General features: G+C 43.9%; 1 protein-coding gene across 2 annotated transcripts; it reads right to left on the bottom strand.

Moving 5' to 3' along the window:
• Positions 1 to 1,230: 1,230 nt before the first annotated feature.
• tiparp (TCDD-inducible poly(ADP-ribose) polymerase) lies at positions 1,231 to 20,221 on the bottom strand. Of its 2 annotated transcripts, none has more exons than XM_026368010.2 (7): positions 19,918 to 20,221; positions 17,858 to 18,913; positions 9,457 to 9,646; positions 8,815 to 9,002; positions 5,463 to 5,777; positions 3,769 to 4,026; positions 1,231 to 2,639 (listed from the first exon to the last, which is right to left on the bottom strand). In XM_026368010.2, the coding sequence occupies exons 2-7, from the start codon at positions 18,886 to 18,888 to the stop codon at positions 2,450 to 2,452; spliced, it is 2,172 nt and encodes a 723-aa protein (XP_026223795.1). In that variant the 5' UTR covers positions 18,889 to 18,913; positions 19,918 to 20,221; the 3' UTR covers positions 1,231 to 2,449. The 2 variants fall into 2 exon arrangements, with proteins under 2 accessions (XP_026223795.1, XP_026223805.1); XM_026368020.2 differs by lacking the exon at positions 19,918 to 20,221 and adding an exon at positions 19,330 to 19,859.
• Positions 20,222 to 22,099: the final 1,878 nt, after the last annotated feature.

The following is a 22,099-nucleotide window of genomic DNA, read 5'->3' as shown; positions in this document are numbered from 1 at the left end:
GCAGTATTAGAACAACATGTACCAGATGCAAGTGTTAGCTGGTGATTAAAATGATATTTGTTTTACATCATCATCAAAAAGGCTAGAGGCTACTACTTTAAATTGAGTCTGAATGCAATGGGACTTGAGTTACTTTTTATTATTTATGTTAATCCATATATATACAGATAGGTCATTAAATAACAAAACAAATATACGTTTTTTGGAATTTGTCCTCCTGTACACCACCATATTAGATTTCGCATGATGTGAGCGAAGTCAATACCTAGCTGGTGTTCAGAGGCCTAATTTATTCCATTATTTATGGACCTAACTGTAATACCTGCAAATGAAAACAAGCCAGAGGCTGAGAAAGGAAAGCTTGGTAAAAACGATAAGACACAGAAAGACAACAGATGAAGTGAAAAGATTCAACAGGAAGTCTGTCTGGGAAAAGAGAAGCGAATGAGCTGCAGTGCAGAAGTAGGGAGGTGTTGAGGTCGTCTGTTTACCCACGTGAACTATCTCTGGGCTGGGATAGACAGCGCTCTCCGCCAGCCTCCCTCTGGACTGCATTAGACATGGCACCAAGATAATTCACTGCTGGGGACAGAGGAGAGAAAGAGCCCAGGGTGGTGGCAGACAGAGGGAGAATTCTTTTCTCATTTTAATACCACTGGACCACGACAAGAACAATATTAAAAAAAAAAACTGTCCTAAAACTGCTGACTCTGAAATATCACAGAGCTCTTATTAAGTCCAGTGTTGCAGTCAACAGTTATAGCAAGTGAAACTACCTCTTTCCCTCCACATTATATTGATCGTGAGTTTTATTCTTAATTCTTAGCCATGTTTTCACTGTGAGTTAGATTATATTTATAATAGCCTTGTTTCCGTCTTGTTTGATTTATCCACACAGAAACCAAAGGCAACAATATGAGGTTACAGTTATTTTGATTCTTGGACTTGAGGTCTGGTTCTCTGCCAGCTAAAAATATTTTGCCCCTGCTATTAGACTAGCTGTTTCCAAGCTTTGTACTAATCTGTCTTGTGCTTTACGTTTACTGTGCAGACATATGAGGTATTGATCTTCTCATGCACTTCTAGCAAATTAAACCTTCTCCACAAACCATATGAAGATTGCAATGTTCACAGGAATATCGAGGAGTGAGGTTAGCTAAAGACCATTACCAGCAAATTACTAATAAATCCGACTTAGCAGGTTTAAATGAAGCACCGGTTCACAGATTAGTCATTTTCTCTTTTGGATTCTTTATTTAATCAATGTTACATTAAACTAACATAAATAAACATTTTTATGAACAAAAGGCACACAGTTCAAATATAAACAAAGAACGTCTGAACAGTTTGTCTCAATAAAACCTGTCTACGGTCTCTGAGAGATGAGTTTCGGTGGGGAGGGGAGTTGTCGACAAAACGCTAAAGCGCTGCCGTCACTGTGGCAGCGCTGGGTCTCAGCATAAAACTGTACACCGAGGTGGTGTGCGCGAAAGGCAAAAAAACACCAACTGGGAACAGCACTGGCATCATGTGAAACGTCTGCCTGGACGTCCACAGTATGTGTGTGTGTTTGTCCATGTAGAAAAGTCCCGCTGAAACTCACGTCCATTGTCTGTTTGAAGAGGCCACAAGAGTCATGTCCACTAAATTAAAAAGGTTCAAACACGCAGCACATAGACTTGAACAAATGGGCCAGAGGCTGGGTAAACACTCACTATGATTTTTGTAGGAGAATGATTTGGGAGGGGGCTCAGTGTTGCCAGTGTCTCTATGAAAACCTCTGACTGGTTGGTTGCTGCTTCCTTGGAATAATACAGTTGGTCATTCACAGTACGGACAGGACGCCAACTGTTTACTACAGTCTTTGTCCTGATGTGGGGTTCACACACAGCCATACCACTAAGTCAAAATGATAAGGGGACTAGATTTGGTTGTTCCTGCATCCAGAATAATAAGGTATTTAAATCCTCTTGTGTCCAATGATAAACAATAAGCTCCTGTTCATACTAGACAACTAAATGTTGTGCGTGAGTCCAGTCAAGTTTGTTGCAGCTGTTGTCAGTTGTCACCTCTGAACACTGGCCGATACAGGCATTGTCCTTTGCTAGTCCAGTTTTGTCCAGTTCCAGTCTGCACCAGTCTGTTGTTTCTAACTGGACTCCAGTCTGGACGGATCCAGTTGACTGCAGACCTGGATCATGGCGTATTTGCAAATATACGACATACTTTCTTTTAACTCGTTTCGAGCAGCAGATGGGTGGAGTTAAGTCTAACAGAGTGATTCCAGTACAGTTTGTTACAGCAGCAGTCTCTAACACTAAATTGAAGCTTTCTATGGTCTAAACTGTTCCTTTTCATCTCAAGTGGCTCCACCCATGTACCACCTTAACAGAGTTAAACAAACTATGAGCAAATGCAAATAAAGACAGATCCAGGTCTGATCCAGGGCTTAGACAGCAACAATGCTGGGTACCTCCTCGTAGTGAATGATAAAATAGGGGTAGCTCTGGTCATCGTTGAAAATGACATAAATCTGGGGATCCACCCAGTTGTCCACACAGGAGTCATAAAGGTCGCTGGAAGGGTCACGGGGGTTGATGGGTGGAGGTCGTCTCATGGAGGGATTTCCTACTGTAAACCTGTGTAGACACAACAAAGAGCACAAAGTCTGGGTTAGTTATGTGGGTGGGACCATAATGAGTTTAAACTGGAAAGCAACAGTCATTCTGAAGTTAAAGAAGAATATTTTTCCATCTAAAGGAAGAATATTCTACGTGCAGTGATCACCAGCCTGCTGCTCCTTTATTTGTTTTAAGGCATCTTAAATAATATAAGCAGATGCTGCAACTCCATGAAATAAATGTACTGTAATTACATGAAATGAGCCAGCACTCCAGCTACCAGTTTGTTTTTCTTCTCTTAAATATTCATGCCAAAGCCTGAAGACCCATAATTCATCGATCTTTGTTGCACTTTCGCTGGGGTCATAAATAAAACATTTTCAAAATAAGAACCTTTTCAGTTGCAGACAAAAGCAGTTGGTAAAGATGTTCAATTTGGGACAAGAGACTGAACCACACTGCACTGATATTTATTCATTAGCAACCTCTTTGTGTGGCCTTGGATTCAACACAGGTTTAGAGGAGAGGGTTTATGTGTTATATGTTTCCAAAGCACCACGACTGTCTGCAGCAGCATAGCAAAGCTGGTGGTGTATGATGGGTTGAGCCAAAACAGCTGTTTTACATGTGTGGCTGTAGATTTGACTTGCAGAGGACTTGAGAAGGGAGCGGTGTGATGCACAGCATGACTTAATGATGGAAAGGAACCTCAAGATTTCCATCATCCAAATGAATGCTGATGTGTTATGTATATTTAACCTATATAGCACTAAGTGTAAGAGGGAGAGAGGGCCATAAAGAAATATTATTTAAGCAAAGTTATGTGCTGGAGGGATCATTCTGTCAAACACACTAAACAGCACATTTAGGAAGAATTTGAATTGCACCCCTATAAAAGCTAGATACTTATGGCTTTGATTAAGTATTTAGAAAAGTATGTTCCTTCCTGCTAACACCTCAAACCTGAGCACGATGATTAGGAACTAAATGGACTAGATGTCTGAATAAATACTGTGATTGAAAGGAACCAATGCTGTGATTTTATCAGTGTTATAAAGTTGCAAATAGAGAGCTGTGAAAGATTCCATCAATCAAACTACAAACTAAAATAAACCATCATCTTGTCAGTTACTGTGCCCACACACACCTGCCGGTGAGGACTTTGGCCAGGAACATGCAGTGGACTCCTTTGGGCGAGCGCTTGGAGAAGTTGTGGGAGTAGACCGCCTTTCGAGCAAAGTAGGAGCCCTGCCCAAACATGGTGGCGTGTTTGCCGCAGACCCGGGGGTCGAAGTTGTGCTTGCAGATGCCGTCCACCACATCGGCCGAGGTACCGTGGAAGAGGTGGCGCTCGCTCAACAGCCGGTCCATCTCTGACATACGCCGTGACATGTACTCCTTCTTCCTGTTAGAGGAGCGAGAGAGAGACAAAAGGTGAGATGGGGGGTTTTAGCTGTTATTTCTTTGTGCTGACTTACAGGCTGTGAATAAACGTCTCTGCTCTTCATTAACGACAACGGGCTAATGCTCTCTGAGGTGATGCATTAGCATAAACTCTATTCTATTTAAAGGTTGTGATCACACGCCTGTTTTCAGTAATACCAAGTAAGAAGAGTGGGTTTGTAGAGCAGCACGCACGCACACACACACACACACACACACACACACAGCTCGTTTGACGTGAGCGGATCAATCAGGCATGCAGAGGTGAAAGCATTTGGAGCCGGAGAGGCTGCGACCCAGGCGTGACCTCCCGACCTGGCAACTTGTGAACTGACATAGGCCGACACTGAATGCATCCAATTATGCACATGTGCACACACACCCACTTCATTTTCGAACTATCCAATTTTAGGATCAAGCAGCTCCACTTACTTTGACACCAACAATTCAGATGCCAACACACACACACACACACACACACACACTAGCAGACACGCAAACAAGCAGTTTTGGTTTCCCCGTCATAACCGAGTGTGAGAAGAGGAAATCAACAGGCATTCTGAGAGGGCATCACTTTCACAATCTGCACACACACGCACATTATCACTCACTGTCAGTCATTGCGAAACCATGTGGTACCAGTTGGTGTGGGTGCCTTTAACTGTCACAGCTGATAGGACCTGCCCTGCTATAACCACAGCGGTTAACCCGCTGTGTTTGCGACCGGAACATCATCATCACCAAACATCTCTCCATCTGTAGCGTTCACACACCACTGTGGATGAGTTCTCACGAAGTCTCACACAGCTGGTCTCATTTGCTCTATTTTTCCCCTTTTCTTCTTCCTTCACACAGTTTGTTAGTCTCCCTGTGTTTGTTGTTAAGAGATGTTTTTTTTGTGTGTTTCTATCTGCAAGAACATGCAGCTGTGTCGGAGAGCTGGTTAAATAGGTTAAAGTTAACAGGGAAACATAAAACTAGGGCATCACTTTAGCCTAATAATGTTATTTAAACGAGCCTATCAAAGATTTATTTCATGCTTATAAAATACTACATTGTGTCTCCAAATGAGATCAAATCTCTTATCTGGTGAAAACAAATCATCCATTTGTTAAACGGTGGCCATTTCAGCGACTCTGCAGTATACAAAAACTGCAGCTGCATCAGCTGCATCAGCTGCAGCTCTCAACATGTAAAGGGAAAAAAAACATTTAAAAGAACCGAAGAACCTCACAACATTAATCTTTCTTGCCACACTAAAAACATTTCCTGTGTTACCATGTTTTTGTGCACGCTGGTTTTGTTTATTGGAAATGACTCTTGATTTGAGGTTAGAGAAGAGATGATATCTTCAGCAATGAGGACATGTTTCAAAACATAAAATGAGTTCATTCTCACCTCTTGTACTTCTCCCAGAGAAAGGGGTTCTGCACACGCAGGATCTTGATAATCCTGAACTTGGTCTCCGACACTGTCTTGTGGAAAAGGCTGTACACCGTCCGGTAGCTGCGGTCTTCACGTGAGACGGGCACTTGCAGGAAGTCTTGGCTCATTGTCATGGGCAACCATGTTTCTGGAAAAAGGCTGGGTGGATTGGTCGTGGTTGGCGAGAGGGGATGCGACGTCGAGAGATCCATGGACGTGGAGGATGACGAGGAAGAGGAAGAGGAGGATGGACAGGGAAGGGGAGATGAAGAGAGGCCGCTCAAAGTCCTAGAGAGAACAAGAGAGAAAGCAAAGCAGGAACAAGCGATTAGATGTTTTATTTGAGCACAAGTATGGAAGTGAAACTTCAATATGATATTTATCTACTTCAGTAGTGGATGCAGAATTTGTGATACTTCCAGTTAATGAGTTACACGAAAAAGGCTCATGTGCTTAGAAACAAGTACTTGTACACAGATGTGCCGTTTAGTAACCAGTTGTATATTTACATATACATAATATTTAGTATAAAACATTTGCTGGTCCAACCTACTCAAAGGGATGACACTGTAAGCTGAATACTAAGGCCTTTTGGATTGCTGGTTAGATAAACTAGACATCGGAAGGTGTTAATTTGGGCTTTGGGAAGTTGTTACTTTCAGATGTTTTATGAAATAACTAAATAATTAAATTTTAAATAAAAAAAACCCCACTTTAAGAAATAATAAATATAATTCTACTGCTCCGGATGCATTGGATGTAATTCTTTTACTCAAATATGCTAGCATCATACTTTATGGCTTGTAAGTATCAAAATGAATTATATAGTCTCAGATTTTTGTCTCTATTGAGACAAACTGACCTACTGTAGTTCTATACGTTTTGTTTTTTAGCAACGAGCTGTACATCTCAGCATGCTGCCTAACTGCACTCCATCCTACAGCTGTATTCCCATGTGCTTCCAATCAAGGCTGCATCCAAACATAAAACAAAACAAATCTGCGATGAACAGAAGCGTCTGTGCTCCCGAAATCACATCCCGGCAACTCCCAACGACGACAGCGCTGCAGAGTGGGGCCTCTCCACGGCAGCCTTCATCGACCAAACAGAACAGCGGGGCCGTGCAAAATGAAACCCAGACACCAAACAAGACAACGGGGAGGCAAAGTGAAGCAGAGACAGGCACGAGAACAAGAGAAAGGGAGAAGAATAACGTGCCAATTGCAGAGCTGTCAGGGAAGTGACAAAAAAACTACTGTGTCTGGCATTTGAGTCAATAACAGTGGTTTGGCTGTCAAGTTATCGCTCTCTAAGTGTAAATGCTGTTAGCCCTATCAGCTATAAGAAAGTGTGCATGTGTGTTTTGTCAAGAGACTGTGATCAGTGTGATTCTGAGTCAGCATGACAGTTTCTCATCTTTTTTCTCTCCCTCTCTCTCTCTCTCTCTCATCCTGTCTGTCCGGTCTTGATCTCTCCCTGCAATCGATGTCTCTATTCCCCGTGTGCTTTGAAGAGATCACAGACAGCCTGCTGCAGAAAACAAGTGTGAAATGAACAGGGACAGATAACAAGAGGCTGATGGAGACGGGGCAGAGAAAGAGTGGAAAAAGGAGAAAGATTAGGACAGATAACAAGGGAGGGGAGAGAGGGAGGGAGAAGGCTGAAAATAACATCACGAGGAGAGATGACAGAAGGAGAGAGAGAGAGAGAGAGAGAGAGAGAGAGGTGGGGCGGGGGAGCGAGAGCCAGTGCCAATCAAGCTAATAACCTCAACCTCTAAGCCAAGCACAGATTGTTCCTGATGCACACATACACTTCCTTCCCTGCATTGACTCATTCGTTGCCATAAAACAATTTTTAAAAAGTGTAAAAACTAAAACCTGAACTGGTTCAAGCACTCCAACCACAAATGGATAAAAAAAAAATGCCCAGAAACAAATCTCTTATTCTAAATTCCAGCTCCCCATCGTCCCGTTTCGCACCTCTTCACTCACCAGCTCCACTCTGCAGTGCACACAGCCTGGAAACCATTTAGACCTCTCTCACTTCCTCTCACTGTGCTTGCTATCTCCCTGGCACTCTAACTTGCTGTCTTTCTCTGTCATTCTTTCTCTGTTTCCTGCTTCCTCCATCTAATTTTCTCACTCCTTCCTCCTCCTCCTCCTCCTCCTCCTCCTCCTCCTACATCTCCTGCTCTCCATTTTGTCTCGTCTTGACAGTCAGGGCCCTGCAGGAACAGCTCGTGCTAGCATTCACTCTATGTGTGGGACACTGGCAGGACACCACCAGAGCAGCCTGCTCTGCAAAGGAAGTGGGAAAGAAAAATCTGCAAACGGGCTGAGATGACTCCACTCGTTTCCAGTCTGGTATCGTTTGTTTGAGGAATATGAGAGACCAATGCAGCACGGCAAATTGTTTCACTGCTATAAAGAAAATGGCAGCTGAAAATTTAAATTCCTGTAATCAGCTTTTCTTGTTCACAGATTTTCCCACTACTTCAGAGGACATTTCTTGAATTCTGCAGGCTAGCTGGACTGAAACTCTCCCTTCTTTGTGTATCTCTTGTCATCTGTCTCATCTGTTCTTGTTTGCCTCATTATCTCATTTTCCGTCTGTCTGGTTTGGGCCCACTTTTTTTTTTTTCCTGCGCAGGACAGTTCCTCTGTCCTGGTGGCTCTGTTTGATTTGCCAAAAAATCGGAGCTGTGATATTTGTTAATGTGGGTTTCAGGTTCAGCACAGGCTGCCAATGCGCTACGGTCTTGGAATGGATTAAGAGGTGAATGTAGTGTTCAGAAGCTTTTTGAGCATTCAGCCCTGACTGTGACATTAGCATTGTGTACCGACCTCTGTGTCCCTGCCTGTCTCCTAACAGGAACTCGGGACACTCACAGAACACAGAGAGCCATTGGGAGACATACTGAAGAGCCAGCTTTGTGTGTGTGCGTGCGCGTGTATGTGTATTAGTTTGTACGCGCAGCCAGCCACTTAAATCGAGGACTTTGTTCTAATGAACAATGTGGGTTCCTGTCCAAAATGCCAAATGTTCTTTAACAAGGTTGGCATCCGAGTGCTGATGATTGGAAGGTAGAAAGAGAATAAAGGGAGGAGTGAAGGATGGAGACAAAGCAAGACTACCAATCAAGCAGATAACCCCTACCTCTCAACTTAGGACTAATGTTCCTGCCACTTAACCTTACTATTCTCTACCAGTGGCTTATCATAATGCACTGTTATCATAAATAGAAGTTAATATAGTGCATGGAAATCATACTTCCTACTATTCAAATAACTTCCACATTAACAAAACCAACGTCATTACTCACTGTAAATGAGGTGTAAGCATCACAGAGGACATGAACATGGGTCGCTTCTTGATCTGACGTCGGAAGCCAAAGACAGCATTTTGCTGGAAGCCCTCCCTGATGTTGAGGATATACTGATTCTGAAGCGTAATGAATCGGACCTCCTTAAGACCCCTCGAGCTCGCCTCCTCAATGAGCTTCACCACTGGCTGTAGAGGAGAGAAGGTGGAAGACTTGGTTTTAAAATCATTTCATATAGCTGAACGTTCTTTATCCAGAAGGAAGACGGTAAAGTTTAGAGAGGAAAATGCCTCTGAAGTGTGCACATTGCTCACATAACAATGATCTATGACAATAATAAATGTAATCATGAGATGCAAACATAAGGTGGGGGGGGGCTGTCAATCTTTAGTTATTTGGTGGAATAAATTGCAATTGGCTGGGGACAGCTGTGTCACAGAGGCTGATTAGGTGTGCATGTGTGATCCCATCACTTCAGCTAGACAATTGATTGGGCAGAGTTAATGGATTTCGCCTCAGAGAGCATGCACATGCACACGCACACACACACACACACACACACACACACACACACGCGCGCACACACACACACACACACACACACACACACACACACACACACACACACACTGAGTGGCTCACCTCGGAGTATTCCCTCCAGCCAAAGTTGTCTCTGCAGTAGTACTTCCACACTGTTTGACAGCTGGGGGCGGGGTTTGGGCTCAATGTGGACGTGGGTAGAGGGCTAGGGGGAGTGGACAGTCGTCGGACGCGGTCAAATTCTAGGTCACATACTCGCATCGCCCCGAAGTCCAAGGTAAACACTCGGCCCCTGAAACACAAAGATAAATTCAATGTATAAACACCAACCTGTTACAGTCAGCATGAACAAATAAAACACATTCACACAGTCAGCTGGCATGTGGCTGTGACATGGTGACCTTGTTACTAAATGGCCACAGTATCTATTTCCATCAGCAGCCACATGACCAGACAACCTTAATTTAACCTGAGTGCCCTGAAGCAAGATGACCAAACCTTTAATTGCTCGGCCGGCATGAGTCACACAGGATGACACCATCGACCGTCCTGTGTGCCACATGTTAGCATGCACAGACGAAAAAAGAGATGCATAAATACCATAGACTCACATGATAATTTAATTTTACTAGCTCTTTAACTAGAAGCAACGAGGTTCTGTCAGGATTTATCACAATGACGTGGCAGAGACGAGGCCTCTGTGTGACTGTGGCTTTATACTGTACTTACTGTACAGATATATTTACCTCAACCCCAGTTGAGCTATTACTTTAAAGTTTTGAGATACTGAAATTCATCACAGATCACATGAGGTAGTGAACAGCAACTCACTCACCCTAATTTGATAGAGACTGTCTGTCATGTCCAAGCACACATTACATGATAGATGGTTAAACACAGAGGGTTATACAGTTCTGAGCTTTCCCGTGTAATTCTGCCATCAATTCATACTAATACCAATGACCACATGCACAACATATGCTATAATACAAGCATCTGCTAACTAACTATAGTGGAAACAATAAGTGCACACATACAATTGCCTTTAACTACTCTCTGTCTCACTAAGCATGGGTCAAAACCCCAATGTGTGTGTGTCTCTGTGTTTGTCAGTTCCTCTACATTTGTCCTCCATAGGGCCTCTGGCAAATCCTTTCTAGGTCAGACATACCACTGACATGAATGTGTGCATCAACATCACATAGTGGCACGCTATGCCATGGACAGCAGACAGAAAACACACACACACGCACGCCCAGCACACATTCAAACAGAGAGACATGCAGACTTTGTAAAGCACCGACACTGGCAAAAAAAAAGGAATGAAAGCATGCACACAGCCTACCAGTGGTAACGGCTCACAGAAACTAATTAGATATTATAATAAAGGTTAGACCTTAGTGGGCGGATGTGTGTCTGGAAATATGCGTGTGCATATATACAAAGCTGGGGTTCTGTTCTGGTAAGATGAGTCTATTTTAATAGGAATAATGTGCATTCAAGGCTGAGACATCTAAAAAAACATACGACAGAGAGAGGGAGTGTGTGAACCTGATGAGTTATTAGTTTAACAAACTGTAGAAGTGAAACCTCATATTATAATGAGAACACTGTTACAAGGACTCAGTTTCATTTACAATGCAATTACTGGGGTTACAGGCACATGAACACACATATCGGTTTCGGTCAGGACTGTGATAATTGGGGAGGGGGGGGGGGGGTTGCTGACTCATTTTCCCAAAACAAGCACTCCCTGATCACAGACTCGATGTTTACAGTGCCACTGCTAAGTCATAGTGTGACTGCATTTTTTGTAAGAGGAAGTGAAACAGGGATTCTTCTGCTGAGCACGTGCAGAAACAAAACAGCAACTGAGGGCAAGTTGATGAAACAGATGTCCACAACAGTTATCGTTTGCTAGTAACTACAACGTATGTTGGTTTCATTAAAAGGAAAACAAAGATGTATGTTTAGATATTATAAGGTAGAGACGGCAAAGAGAGGTGGGAGATGAAGGATTTTGGAAATGGGTGATACAAGATAAGACAGGCATAAAGAAAAATGACTAAGGAATCGAGCTATAAATGCAGCACGAGCAAATTAGCTGTGAAAACTGCGTTTATTATTTCACCTCTGGGCTTTTTTTTTTTTCTTGCTCACTTTGTCTTCTTCGTTTTCTCTCACTTTGTTTGCTTGTCATCTTTCTGCCGTGTGCCGTGTTTCGCTGCTTCTTCCTGTTTCTCCACACTTCTCTATTCTCTATCTGTCTAAAAAGGCCTCTGCATGCGTTTCTGTGAAGTCAAGAGTGACTTGATGCACACACACACACACACACACACATTTGCAGGTTTTATTATAAGGAAGCTAAATGATCTTTGTCATATTTACAGGCAGCCGCCCCACTTCGCCGATTACTTCTATATCTCTGTCTGTGCTGCTCTTTCACACACTCAGACAAAGACAGGTCCCCAGAGAGGTCAGTCAATGATTTTCAAAGAGTCATTTTCCCTCCCTTGCTCCCAGACTAGTTTGTGCTCTTCTAAAAATAAAATTCCACCGGTTAAATTAGGTGCACCGAGATTCTGGGCTTTCAACACGGAGGCCAACCAAACTTTGAGAGAGGAGAGAGAGAGAAGGTGGTTGAACCTTTCAAGACCACTCTTGAAATGCTCCAAGTTTACACACACAAAATTCAACTGGAAATGCTAATTCAAAGAACATTTAGAGGATTTTTTTAAAGAATAAAAAACCCAGCTGGTGTTTTGGGATTTGCTGTTGGTGTGGGTGAAAGGGAAAAGGCCCACGAACAAAGCATGCGGTGCTGAAAATGCACCAAACCTGCATTTGTTCTCGTACTGGGCAGATCCCAACTGTGAATGTGTGGATTGGTGTTGAATAAAAGAGCAGGGTGTTGCTGGGATGAAAGAAAAAAAAAAAAAAGAAAGCATGTTCAGCAAAACCTTTCCCTGAATAAATAAAGGTTAAGAAAACTCAGTGCACTGTGTAAAATGGCTGTTAATCCCCCACACTGCCTTCAGGTCATACACACACACCTTGGAAGTTTCTCACGGCTGCGCGCACGCACCAGTGCCCGCATACCAGCATCAGTCAAGCTATTATGAACATCAGAGCCTAGAAGAAAAATAACACGAGCGCTTGCTCACCTTCGCACACACACGCACGCACGCACGCAAGCATTCTTTTGACGGATTCATGTACACACACGCAAACTTCATCCAGTCACACCTAGATAAGTCAGTCAGTCAACCACATCTGCTGACGAAGGTTTCCTACAAACACTCACACCACCTTGATGTCATGAAGTTATTTCCTCATTTTTGAGCTATTCACTTTCCACTTATCTATTCAAATGTGCTTCATTTTACTGTGTTTCTCAGCTCTGCAGACTGTGAATAACATGGAGTCGAACACACCAAGAGAGAGGACAGGAATAAAATGTACACCGCCAGCTCCTGCATGTCCTAGATCGTGTATCTCAGTGTATCTCCCTGTTCCCCTCTACACCACATCATTAAGCTCATAGTTCAGGGTGTCCTCTCTGCCTCTCTGTCTTTTAACACTCTCATTTTAAAGCTGCCCATGTAGCAAAAAACATGCAAGAGGAAAAAAAAAAAGGAGAAAGAGAAATGAGTAAAGCGTTTAAAATATTCATTTAGAAACACTTGAAAAAAGATAAAAGGTGATAAAAAAAGAGAGAGAGAGAGAAAGTGAAAGGGAGAAAAGCAGAATGGAAGAAGACACTGCTTGAGTGCAGAGGTAAAGCACATTAGCATTTCTATATCTCTTTAACACCTCATTACGATGGCAAAATGGAAAAAAAAAGTCAGAGAAAGGGTGTTAAAGAAGTGTTCAACACAGGACAAAGAAAGATTCAGTGAGGAACAATTACAGAGAAAAGGAGGAAGAGGTGGAGGGAAAAAAAAGGATGAAGGATGAAGGCAGACTGAGTAATAAGAGGCAGAGCGACCTGGACCTTGCCCCTCTGATTCATGGCCTGGTCTGTCTGACACATTATAAGCACGCACGCACACACAGTCTGATTATCTGACACCACTTCTTTTCACACATGCAATCACCCCATGCGCACAAAAGCTCTCGCAGACAGAATCATCCGTAATTGTCTTTGATTCGTGACACGGTGTGGTAACATAAAATCCCATGCAATATAAACACATGCAAACACACGCACGCGCGCACACACACCTTGGTATCAGGTCGCTCTGCCCTTGGTACTCTGTGACTCTTTATGTCAGTTAATGACAAGCAAGGCTTTTATCACCTGGTCGAAAAAAGGCTCTCTCTGTTGCTCTCCCCCTCACACACACACACACACACACACACACACACACACACACACACACACACACACACACACACACACACACACACACACACACACACACACACACACACACACACACACAAATAGGGGAAAAGAAATGTGTGTTTTGTTCATGGTTACACAAAAATCAAGATGTTTTTTCAAGATTTAAAGTCTCCTCTCTCCCAGGTATTACAGGAAATTGGAGTAATTATGAGAGATCTGGTTGAGAATTTGTGCCTTCCTGTAAACAACAAACCTCACTCTTCATTTAAGCCTCGGAGAACTAAAAGCACAGATGTTGTTTTTCATATTTTCTCTTCTTCACACACACACACACACACACACACACTACAGCACAGCATAAATCTGCTAACAAGCAACTGCTCCATGGAGGATTATTACAGTATAACTTTTAGAAGTGATGACTGTGACATTCCTCCTTACTGCTGAGTTCATGACTGAGGCGGATTAGCCAGACTTCCATTCCTGCTTATCATATGGATGGGATTAACCTGTGCTATGGATCATACACACATGGGAAAGGCTCACTAAGGAACACACTCACGTACACACAGATACTCTACAGTCACACACAAATGCTGATACGTTCTCTTTACCGTCTGCTCCTCTGTGGAAGAGGGTTTAACGGGCCTATGTTGCCATACCGACAGTAGAGCTTGTTAAGTCATCTGCTGCTCTTTAGATCACTAACAATGTTATCATGTGGCTGTGGTAACCACGGTGATGCCCTCACCCTGTCTATGTGTGTGTGTGTGTGGGCTTGTGCGTATAAAGAGACAGGCTGGGTTGAGTTTCTAAGGAGAAGTATCTAAAGAGCTCTCACACACACCCAAGTGCAACACAAAGCTCTGAGGAAAATGACTGACCTGAGAGCTAAACAGCCCAAACAGTGTGAACAGGACACAAGTTTACCGCGTATCCCCAGGCCGTCTCTCACCGTTCAACAGGCTGCTCAGCTCTCAGAGCCCCAAACCATTTCAGAGTTTACCCAGCGTCAACATATCACTAAGGCTTAATTGAAATTAAATAATGTTGACACCCGCAGAGGCAGGCCAACCACCAATCTCAAGTCATGTGCACGTCACGTGCTTCAGGAGCACAAATGTCACTCTCAGACAGTCAAACCTGATTTTAAATTCATAGTTAGAAACACGCTGTTGTTCACAGTTCAATGAATTGTGTGCTTAGAAAAACAAAACAGAAATACACAAGAAACACACAATTGACAGTTATAGGCCTCTAATCCTGAATTGGAAAGTCATGAGTATAAATACCACGTAAATAAAAGCTAGTGTTAATTAATCACATGACATTAATTAAAAAAAATAACTGATAAAGGTGTTTTTTGAAATTTAGTTTTAAATTCAGTGTCAACATCTTTACAAGAAAGTTATTTTAAAACAGGTCTCAGTCAGGCTCAACTTCAACACACTAGCTCATAACAAACAGAAACTATTTGTGTTTTTAAACCGTTTAGCGCACATAACAAACCAACTGACAGTGACCTCTGCTCAATGGTGAGGAAAACAACTATTATAATGGCTGTAATAATATATGTGATTATATGCCAAATGCACTTATTCAATTATTGAGGCATTTCAAGTTTCTACTGGAGTTTCAGTCGAGTGAACCAGATGGTCCTGTCTGACTGTGTGAAAGCGTAACACCCTCAAAATGCTTCTGACGAATTCGGGTTGACGCTACCAGGTGTGTATTCTGTTTGTGCAGCAATATGCACTTTGAATAGAGTTTCAGTTGAAAACACAAGTCAACAAGTCTGACACACGGACACGCAAATGTTTTTACACCCGCTCACACAAACCTGTGTGTGTAATGTCCACACACAGACGTAAACACAGATAAACACAGAAGGCCGCTCAAAGATCAGGGGTGTGGATGTGGTTGATGGTTTGGGGTATAGTGCTGCGTCAGTGACTGTGTTCACATGCACTGCACTTTTAACCCCAGGCAATTACGTGACTAAGAAAGTGCTTAGGTTTTCACATAACATTAACACATTATGGAGCCATAACAATATTTAAATATGGCATTTTACTGCTTGGAGATTAGCTCTAAGACACATCTACACCTTAAACAAACAGTCACTAGCCTTGTGTTTGATGATTTTTTGGGATAAGGAAGACAGTTTGACTGCTTGACAGTGTCTGAAGGTGCAGATATTACTAAAGCAAAACTAATAACTATTCTGATATATCAAGCCGCTTCAAACTAAAAACTAAAGCACGTTGGTGAATAGTTTCAGTGTGAAATGAATGGGATTTCTCAGTGTTTCGTGCCATTTCAAATACCAAATGTTGATTTAATTAATTGACAAAAAAATCCCTAACTTAGTCACAGACGAATAATGACTACTACTCGAAAACTTCAGTTTTAAGGAGCTTTAACAAGATTTTTATGAACAATTTCAGAAAAATTAATCTGAGGGAGACTTAAACTTATTATGTGGGCTACTGTGGGGGATAAATGGATTAAACTGTAAACAACCTCAGCTGGAATATGGTCAGCAGAGAGTATGTAGATGTGCTTTTCGTGTGTGAATGCGCCTGCATATAGTGCCACAGGAAGCAGTGCATGCTCCTTTATGTCACCCCTGTGGGGCTTGCCAAGTGCTTGCATGTGTGTGTATCTATGTGGGTGTGTGAAGGAGTCAAAGAGCCGTCTATCTCTGTCTGTTAAAAGGCGTGCGTGTGAGCACTGCAAGCCGCTGAGCTGCTCTTTGCAGCAGATTCGTGCGAGCGCCTGCGTGCCGAGCAGTGTGTGTGTGTGTTTGAGTGTACATAGTGGTGTGCGTGCCTATGACTGAGGGAAGGAGAGAAGCTGCCAAGTGCGTCTGTGTCAGTGACCGCATAAGGCAACTGAGGGTCACGGAAGTTCACAGCTTTCTGCCATGAGTGCTGTAAAGTGTTGTTTGGATGGAGCTCCGACCAATCACGGGGCTCGGTTCGGGAGCAGGGGAATAAAGGGAATAGATAACCAATATCAGGGCTGGGGGATGAAGTGTCAGACACACAAGGGCACGATAGCTGATATAAAGTCATGCATGCAGGGTACACATTAACTAAAAAAGGCACATGAAGGCCAAACTCACACACAGCATATAAAAAAAGGACTAATACACGCTTTCACACACACGAATAAATAAACCATTTACTGCATTAGGAGCTGTGAAAGTAACACTTATACACGCACATTCACTTGGCCACAGTCCATCAGCTACACATGTACAGAACAGCTGTAGAGTCAAAGCTTTCAGTTTGTCAAGGGTGGGTGAAACCAAAGAGGAAGCTCAGGTTAAGGTCTACTGTTTCCAGCACACCAAACCAGAAGTGGCTTAACATTCACCAGCAGCCTATCAGCTTACTGCACCATTGTTGCCATGTCGCAAGTGCCTATCAATTTACCACACAGTAGCCTTTTCAGCACTGCTTACAACAGGACAATGCAGTGCCATGGCTGCAACACACTGTACTTTCCAACTCCATTGATCTAATGAGAGGGTTACTTCTGCTATAATGTTATTAAAGTGCAGAGAGAAATTATAGTTGTGAAGGGTGAGGTTGTGATTTTTCTATATTTTGTTACTGCCTGCAAATCTAATAAAAACACTAAAACCACCAATGAACTGTAACATCTGAGAGTTTTGAACCTCATTGGATTCGTCTGTGCCGTACAGCTCCACTGTTGTTCAGTCAACCCAACTGTTGCCCTGGGTGACACACAAAAAAAATGCAACCTTGGTGTTTTTGAAAGAAAGTGCTCAAAAAGTTAAGAAGGACCATCTGAAATCCACAAGATAGACGTGTCAGTTAAAGTGTGATGGCGGTTCTTCGACCCCTTGAGGTTATTTGTCTGTAGCCTTATCCTTTAAGTGTGTTTATTCTAGATAAGAAAAGATTGGTTGGAAACTAATGTCTTTTAACTAGGGTGAAATTTGGTTTCAGTTCCTATTTCAAATTAATTGAATTGAAAGTGAATTGACCCACCTCCCCACAGGCACAGATACAAAACAGAAATACAGAAGAACCCTGTTACCGGTTCCCCTAACAATAGGATCCTGAATTTAAGGGGGCATGAAGCACTTCCGGTTGCAGTAAACACTTCAGATGAGATACTTACTGAAACTTGAGCCTGACTTGCTCATTGTCCGGGTTGCAGTACAGTCTCTCGAGCTGTTCCTGGGAGTCGTCTGCAATGCTCTGCCATGTCTGACTACTGGTCCTGTGGATCTGCCAGTGGAAGGGCAGGACAGTGTGGTGGTGGGCACAATCGCTGCCGTAAACACACTGTCCTTGAAGGAAATCCACACAAATGTCCACTGAGTCTGACTGGTGTGTGTGATACTGGAGCTGGGTGAGCAGCTCAAAAACCAGGTCCAAGGAGGCCTCTTCACTTTTATCCTGAAATAGAACTCCATTGTCGGGCTGCAGCAGGAGGGGAAGGGGATCCTGGCCTCCAGTGCAGTCCTTGACTGGAAGGTTTTTAGCCCCAGAGGTTAAGAGGTCATTGCTTTTGATGGTCCCCTCTTGGTGAGGAGCCTGTGGTGCAGCTGTGGGAGGTATATCCCCGCCGGGGGGTGTTATTGTCACTGTGCTCCCGGCCGCCCTGAGGCTGGGTTTCAGCTTAAAGCAGTGGCTGTCGGGAGTGGGGTCGGTGATCTTGGGTCGCTCCCCTCTTCTCTCCGTCTCCTCCAGCTCCGCAGTAGTATCGGCTATTTCCACATCACCGTCCCGGCTCATCAACCCCGGAACTCCAGCCCCAGCTGTGGCGTCGTCCCCGGCTCCCTGGTCTTTGAGACACACCTGGTCCATGCAGTTCTGTTTCACCACGGCCGCTGCGCACAGGTTACCCGGGGTCCGGCCCGGTTGGTTCCGGGGAACAAACACCCCATCCCCGGAAACGAGCGTGTCCGTGCTCAGTAAAGTTGTCAGTATAGGATCCTCCAAGGCGCGGTGGAGGCATTTGGCGTCCAGCTTCCTCTGCTTCTGCTTCTTGAAATAAGGTTTCACCAGAGGGATTTTGTCCGGCAGCCCCACCATCGGCTGTTCCGTGAAATCTCCCCCTTCGTCCATATTCAAACTCACATCCAGGGAGATCCTGCTCGGTACACAGTCTGCGGGTTTCTGGAGAACGTGCAAACTTTTCTCCATGTTCTCCTCCTAAAGCCGGACCGTCCTGAGAGAAAAGAAACAGAAGAAAGAGGAGGTGGTCATCACAGATAACACATAATCCGGTTTTAGTTTCCAGAGTGAAGTCATCCCGGATCACGGAGCCGCGATTAATAGGGTGACTGGACGCGCTGCTGCGTAACTGCGAAAACTCAGCTTTCCTTTCCTGGAAAGGAAAAAACCCTCGCCCTCCGAAACGAAACCCGTTTAACCCAACTAAATACTAAACACTACTGGCTGCCCTGCCGCTATTAGGACAGGGATAATACAGTAAGAGGCAACACGGTCATCTGCGGCCACTGTCACACGTTTAACCCCGTTTAATGCCATTAAAACCTGCTGCGCTGAGGCGCGTTTGGAAAAAGGAGAAACGCTGGGTGCAGCTTGTTGCAGTCAACACTAAGTGAAGCGGAAACATATTACCTAATCCTGCTGTAGGAAACTCGAGCACAGAGTCATCCGTGTCCGATTAAGCATTAAAAGAAAAACAAGAAGTGGACAGTTTTCTTGCTATTCTGGTGTCTTCGGTCGCTCACTAACGTCACGCCTGCAATTACAGCTGCGTCTCTGTGCAGGAGCGATAAAATCAGGAGTGTAACAAAACCCCTCTCTCCCGGGACTATATATTTTGATCATGGGAGTCCGATACGCTGCCCCTGCCGTCTACGTGCCGCTTACACATCGCTGCCCGAGCAAGTCTGCACGTAGGCTCCAGTCGGCACACGCACACACACACACACACACACACACACACATTGAAAGGCACTGCGGCGGAGCAGCGACTCCGGGAGCTGTGTTTATCTGTTTTTCACTACCTAGACTACGACAGATCTCCTCTCTCGATCCGAAATTCACTTCTTCCGCGGAGCCGGAGCTTCGCCGCTGTGCGCAGCGAAAGATTTACGGAGCCGCGCACGGGAAGGCTGCGGTACGCAGGGGCTGGTTCGTTAAAGGACAGGATTTAGAGGAAAAAACACCAGCAGGCTCTCGACGTTTGTGACAAAACTGTACCTGCGCGACGAAGTCGGCCCCAGTCCCCCCCCGGTTTCTACACTCTTTGGTGTGTAAAATCCAGTGCGTACATCGGCGGAGCTCCGGATCCAGTGTGGATCTGATGGTCTCCGTGTCTGGACTATTCTGTAATCCAGTTAGTTTGCTCGTGTCCCTCTGCTGCCCCCGCGGCTCTCATGCTCTTTCTCTATTGCATGCTGTCTGTCCGTGTCTTTGTATCCTTCTGCCGGATAGAGAGGAGCAGCAGAGCACAGACCGACAAACAGCAGAGCACAGCTGTGGAGAGAGCCTCTCTGCCTGGCTGCCTCCCGGCTCCGCGCAGCCAGCCAGGCCCCACCCCCGTAACCTGGTCACAGGCGGGGCTTCAGGGGCCTTCGTGCAGACTCCCGGAAGTAATAAAGAAAACAAACTCAATGCCATTACAGCATAGACCACCGTAATCCAGCTAAAACCAGTGATTAATACACTATTTAGACTTTTAACTGATGTAAAATTACCTCACAAGCAGTGCTCCACTACAAAATCCACATTCAAATTTTCTGTTTAATAAAATAAATTATCTGTGCTTTCGAACATGCCTGGATTAACCAGGGGTAGGACACTGGGCATTTACTTTGTTTGGCCCCTAAAACTAGATTTTGACCTAGGACACCATCTACAGGACAACAAGCTCAATAGATTCAGTAATGATACAACATACGTCATAGTATATTACCAAAACAAAAAGACCAGTGAACTGGGTGTAGGCCCATGGGGCTCTGGGAATCCGGGGGTAGCAGCCCACTTTGCCTGCATGATAATCTGGACTGGCTTTGAGTTAAAGTACCCTGCAGATGTTCCATGAGCCTGTGGTGGGGCAACAACATGAAGGTGGTGGACACTAATAGACTATGCACATTTTTCAGGATGTCTGGCTCTCTTTTGGACTACGAGCACTCTCAGCTACATGATGTGGCTGAGAGTAGGGTGCTGTCTAAAGTCCTGGTCAATCCTGGACAATCCCTCCCATCCACAGCACAATGTATTGACTTGACAGAGCAGCACGTCCAACCAAAGACTGATTAGTGTGATGTGCTCCACAAAGCACCATGGGAGATTCTTTCTCCCAGTGGCCATTAAACTGTACAACTCATCCCTGCTTTGAAACAGAGAGATAGAATCTAACTGTAACTGGATCAGGAACTTTACTGTTATTGTTTCATCACACCGTTTCACCATCATCATAATCTTAATTTATGTCATTATTGTCATCACATTTTTAGATTTTCTTTTGAACGGAGAGCAGCTGTAATGATTCCCTCTGGGATTAGTAATTTTTTAAAATCCTGAATCTTGAAAGAAGAATAAGAGTATGAGACAATGAGAGTATACAAGAAATTAGTTACCTCAATTCTTGTAAAGAAGTGAAACTACACAGAGACCATTTCAACGTTTTATCACACCAGATTATTTCACGAGACTAAACACGAAACCTGTTGAGACATAACCATAATTCAAAAGCCAAAAAGAATGAGTTTTTTTCCTTATGCTTATCTAATATCTTTTGGTATTTAGGAAGCCCAACTCTGTCCTGTGCACCTGATTTGTCATGTTTCCATAAGGGAGTGTAATGTTTACTGACTGCATGTTGAGTCAGCTTCCCTCTCCTCCCTGTTTTACCAGAAGCAGTTTTTAGGAACCTGCTGTGCTGCACAGCCTTCCTGCATCAGTTTCGCTGTTTGCAGAAAAGCCTGCTCAACTAAGCAGTTCCTAGTTTCTTAAGAGTGGATTTCTTGAAAGGGTTGGTTTGTTGCAAACCTTGCTATGTAGTTTGATATGTCAGAATAAAACAGAAACAATTCAGGGATTTTTGTACGTTACATAAAATGCTTGGTGTGCCAACAAATGTAATTTTAGGCAGTATTATTTCCAAATAAAACTGCCTACGGTGCAGGACATTAGATGACTACCTTTACAAATAAGCCTGCAGCGACAGTCGCAAGCTGTGCTGAATTATTCCCTTTCACCTGGCATTAGAGACAGATTTCTAATGGTCGTTGAAGTACGCCTTCAGTACGCACGTAATAACCCATTAAAGGTTGATGTAAAGTGTTTGAAGGTGAGATAACAGCACGATGGAGCAGTCACTTTTGTACTTTTCCTATTGTTCTCCGAAGCGAAATAACAGGAAATGAAAGTAACC

The sequence above is a fragment of the Anabas testudineus genome, chromosome 13 (genome assembly GCF_900324465.2).
Source record: "Anabas testudineus chromosome 13, fAnaTes1.2, whole genome shotgun sequence".
NCBI lineage: Eukaryota > Metazoa > Chordata > Actinopteri > Anabantiformes > Anabantidae > Anabas > Anabas testudineus.
Note: the sequence above shows the minus strand (reverse complement) of the source record. Positions and strands in the feature narration are given on the sequence as shown.

Coding starts and splice junctions, on each gene's coding strand:
- tiparp (XM_026368010.2), bottom strand. CDS start 18,888: ATGGAGAAAAGTTTGCACGTTCTCCAGAAACCCGCAGACTGTGTACCG. Junction 9,003..9,456: donor GCTGGAGGGAATACTCCGAG/GTGAGCCACTCA, acceptor TCTCCTCTACAG/CCAGTGGTGAAGCTCATTGA. Junction 5,778..8,814: donor ATGCTTACACCTCATTTACA/GTGAGTAATGAC, acceptor TGTTCTCTCTAG/GACTTTGAGCGGCCTCTCTT.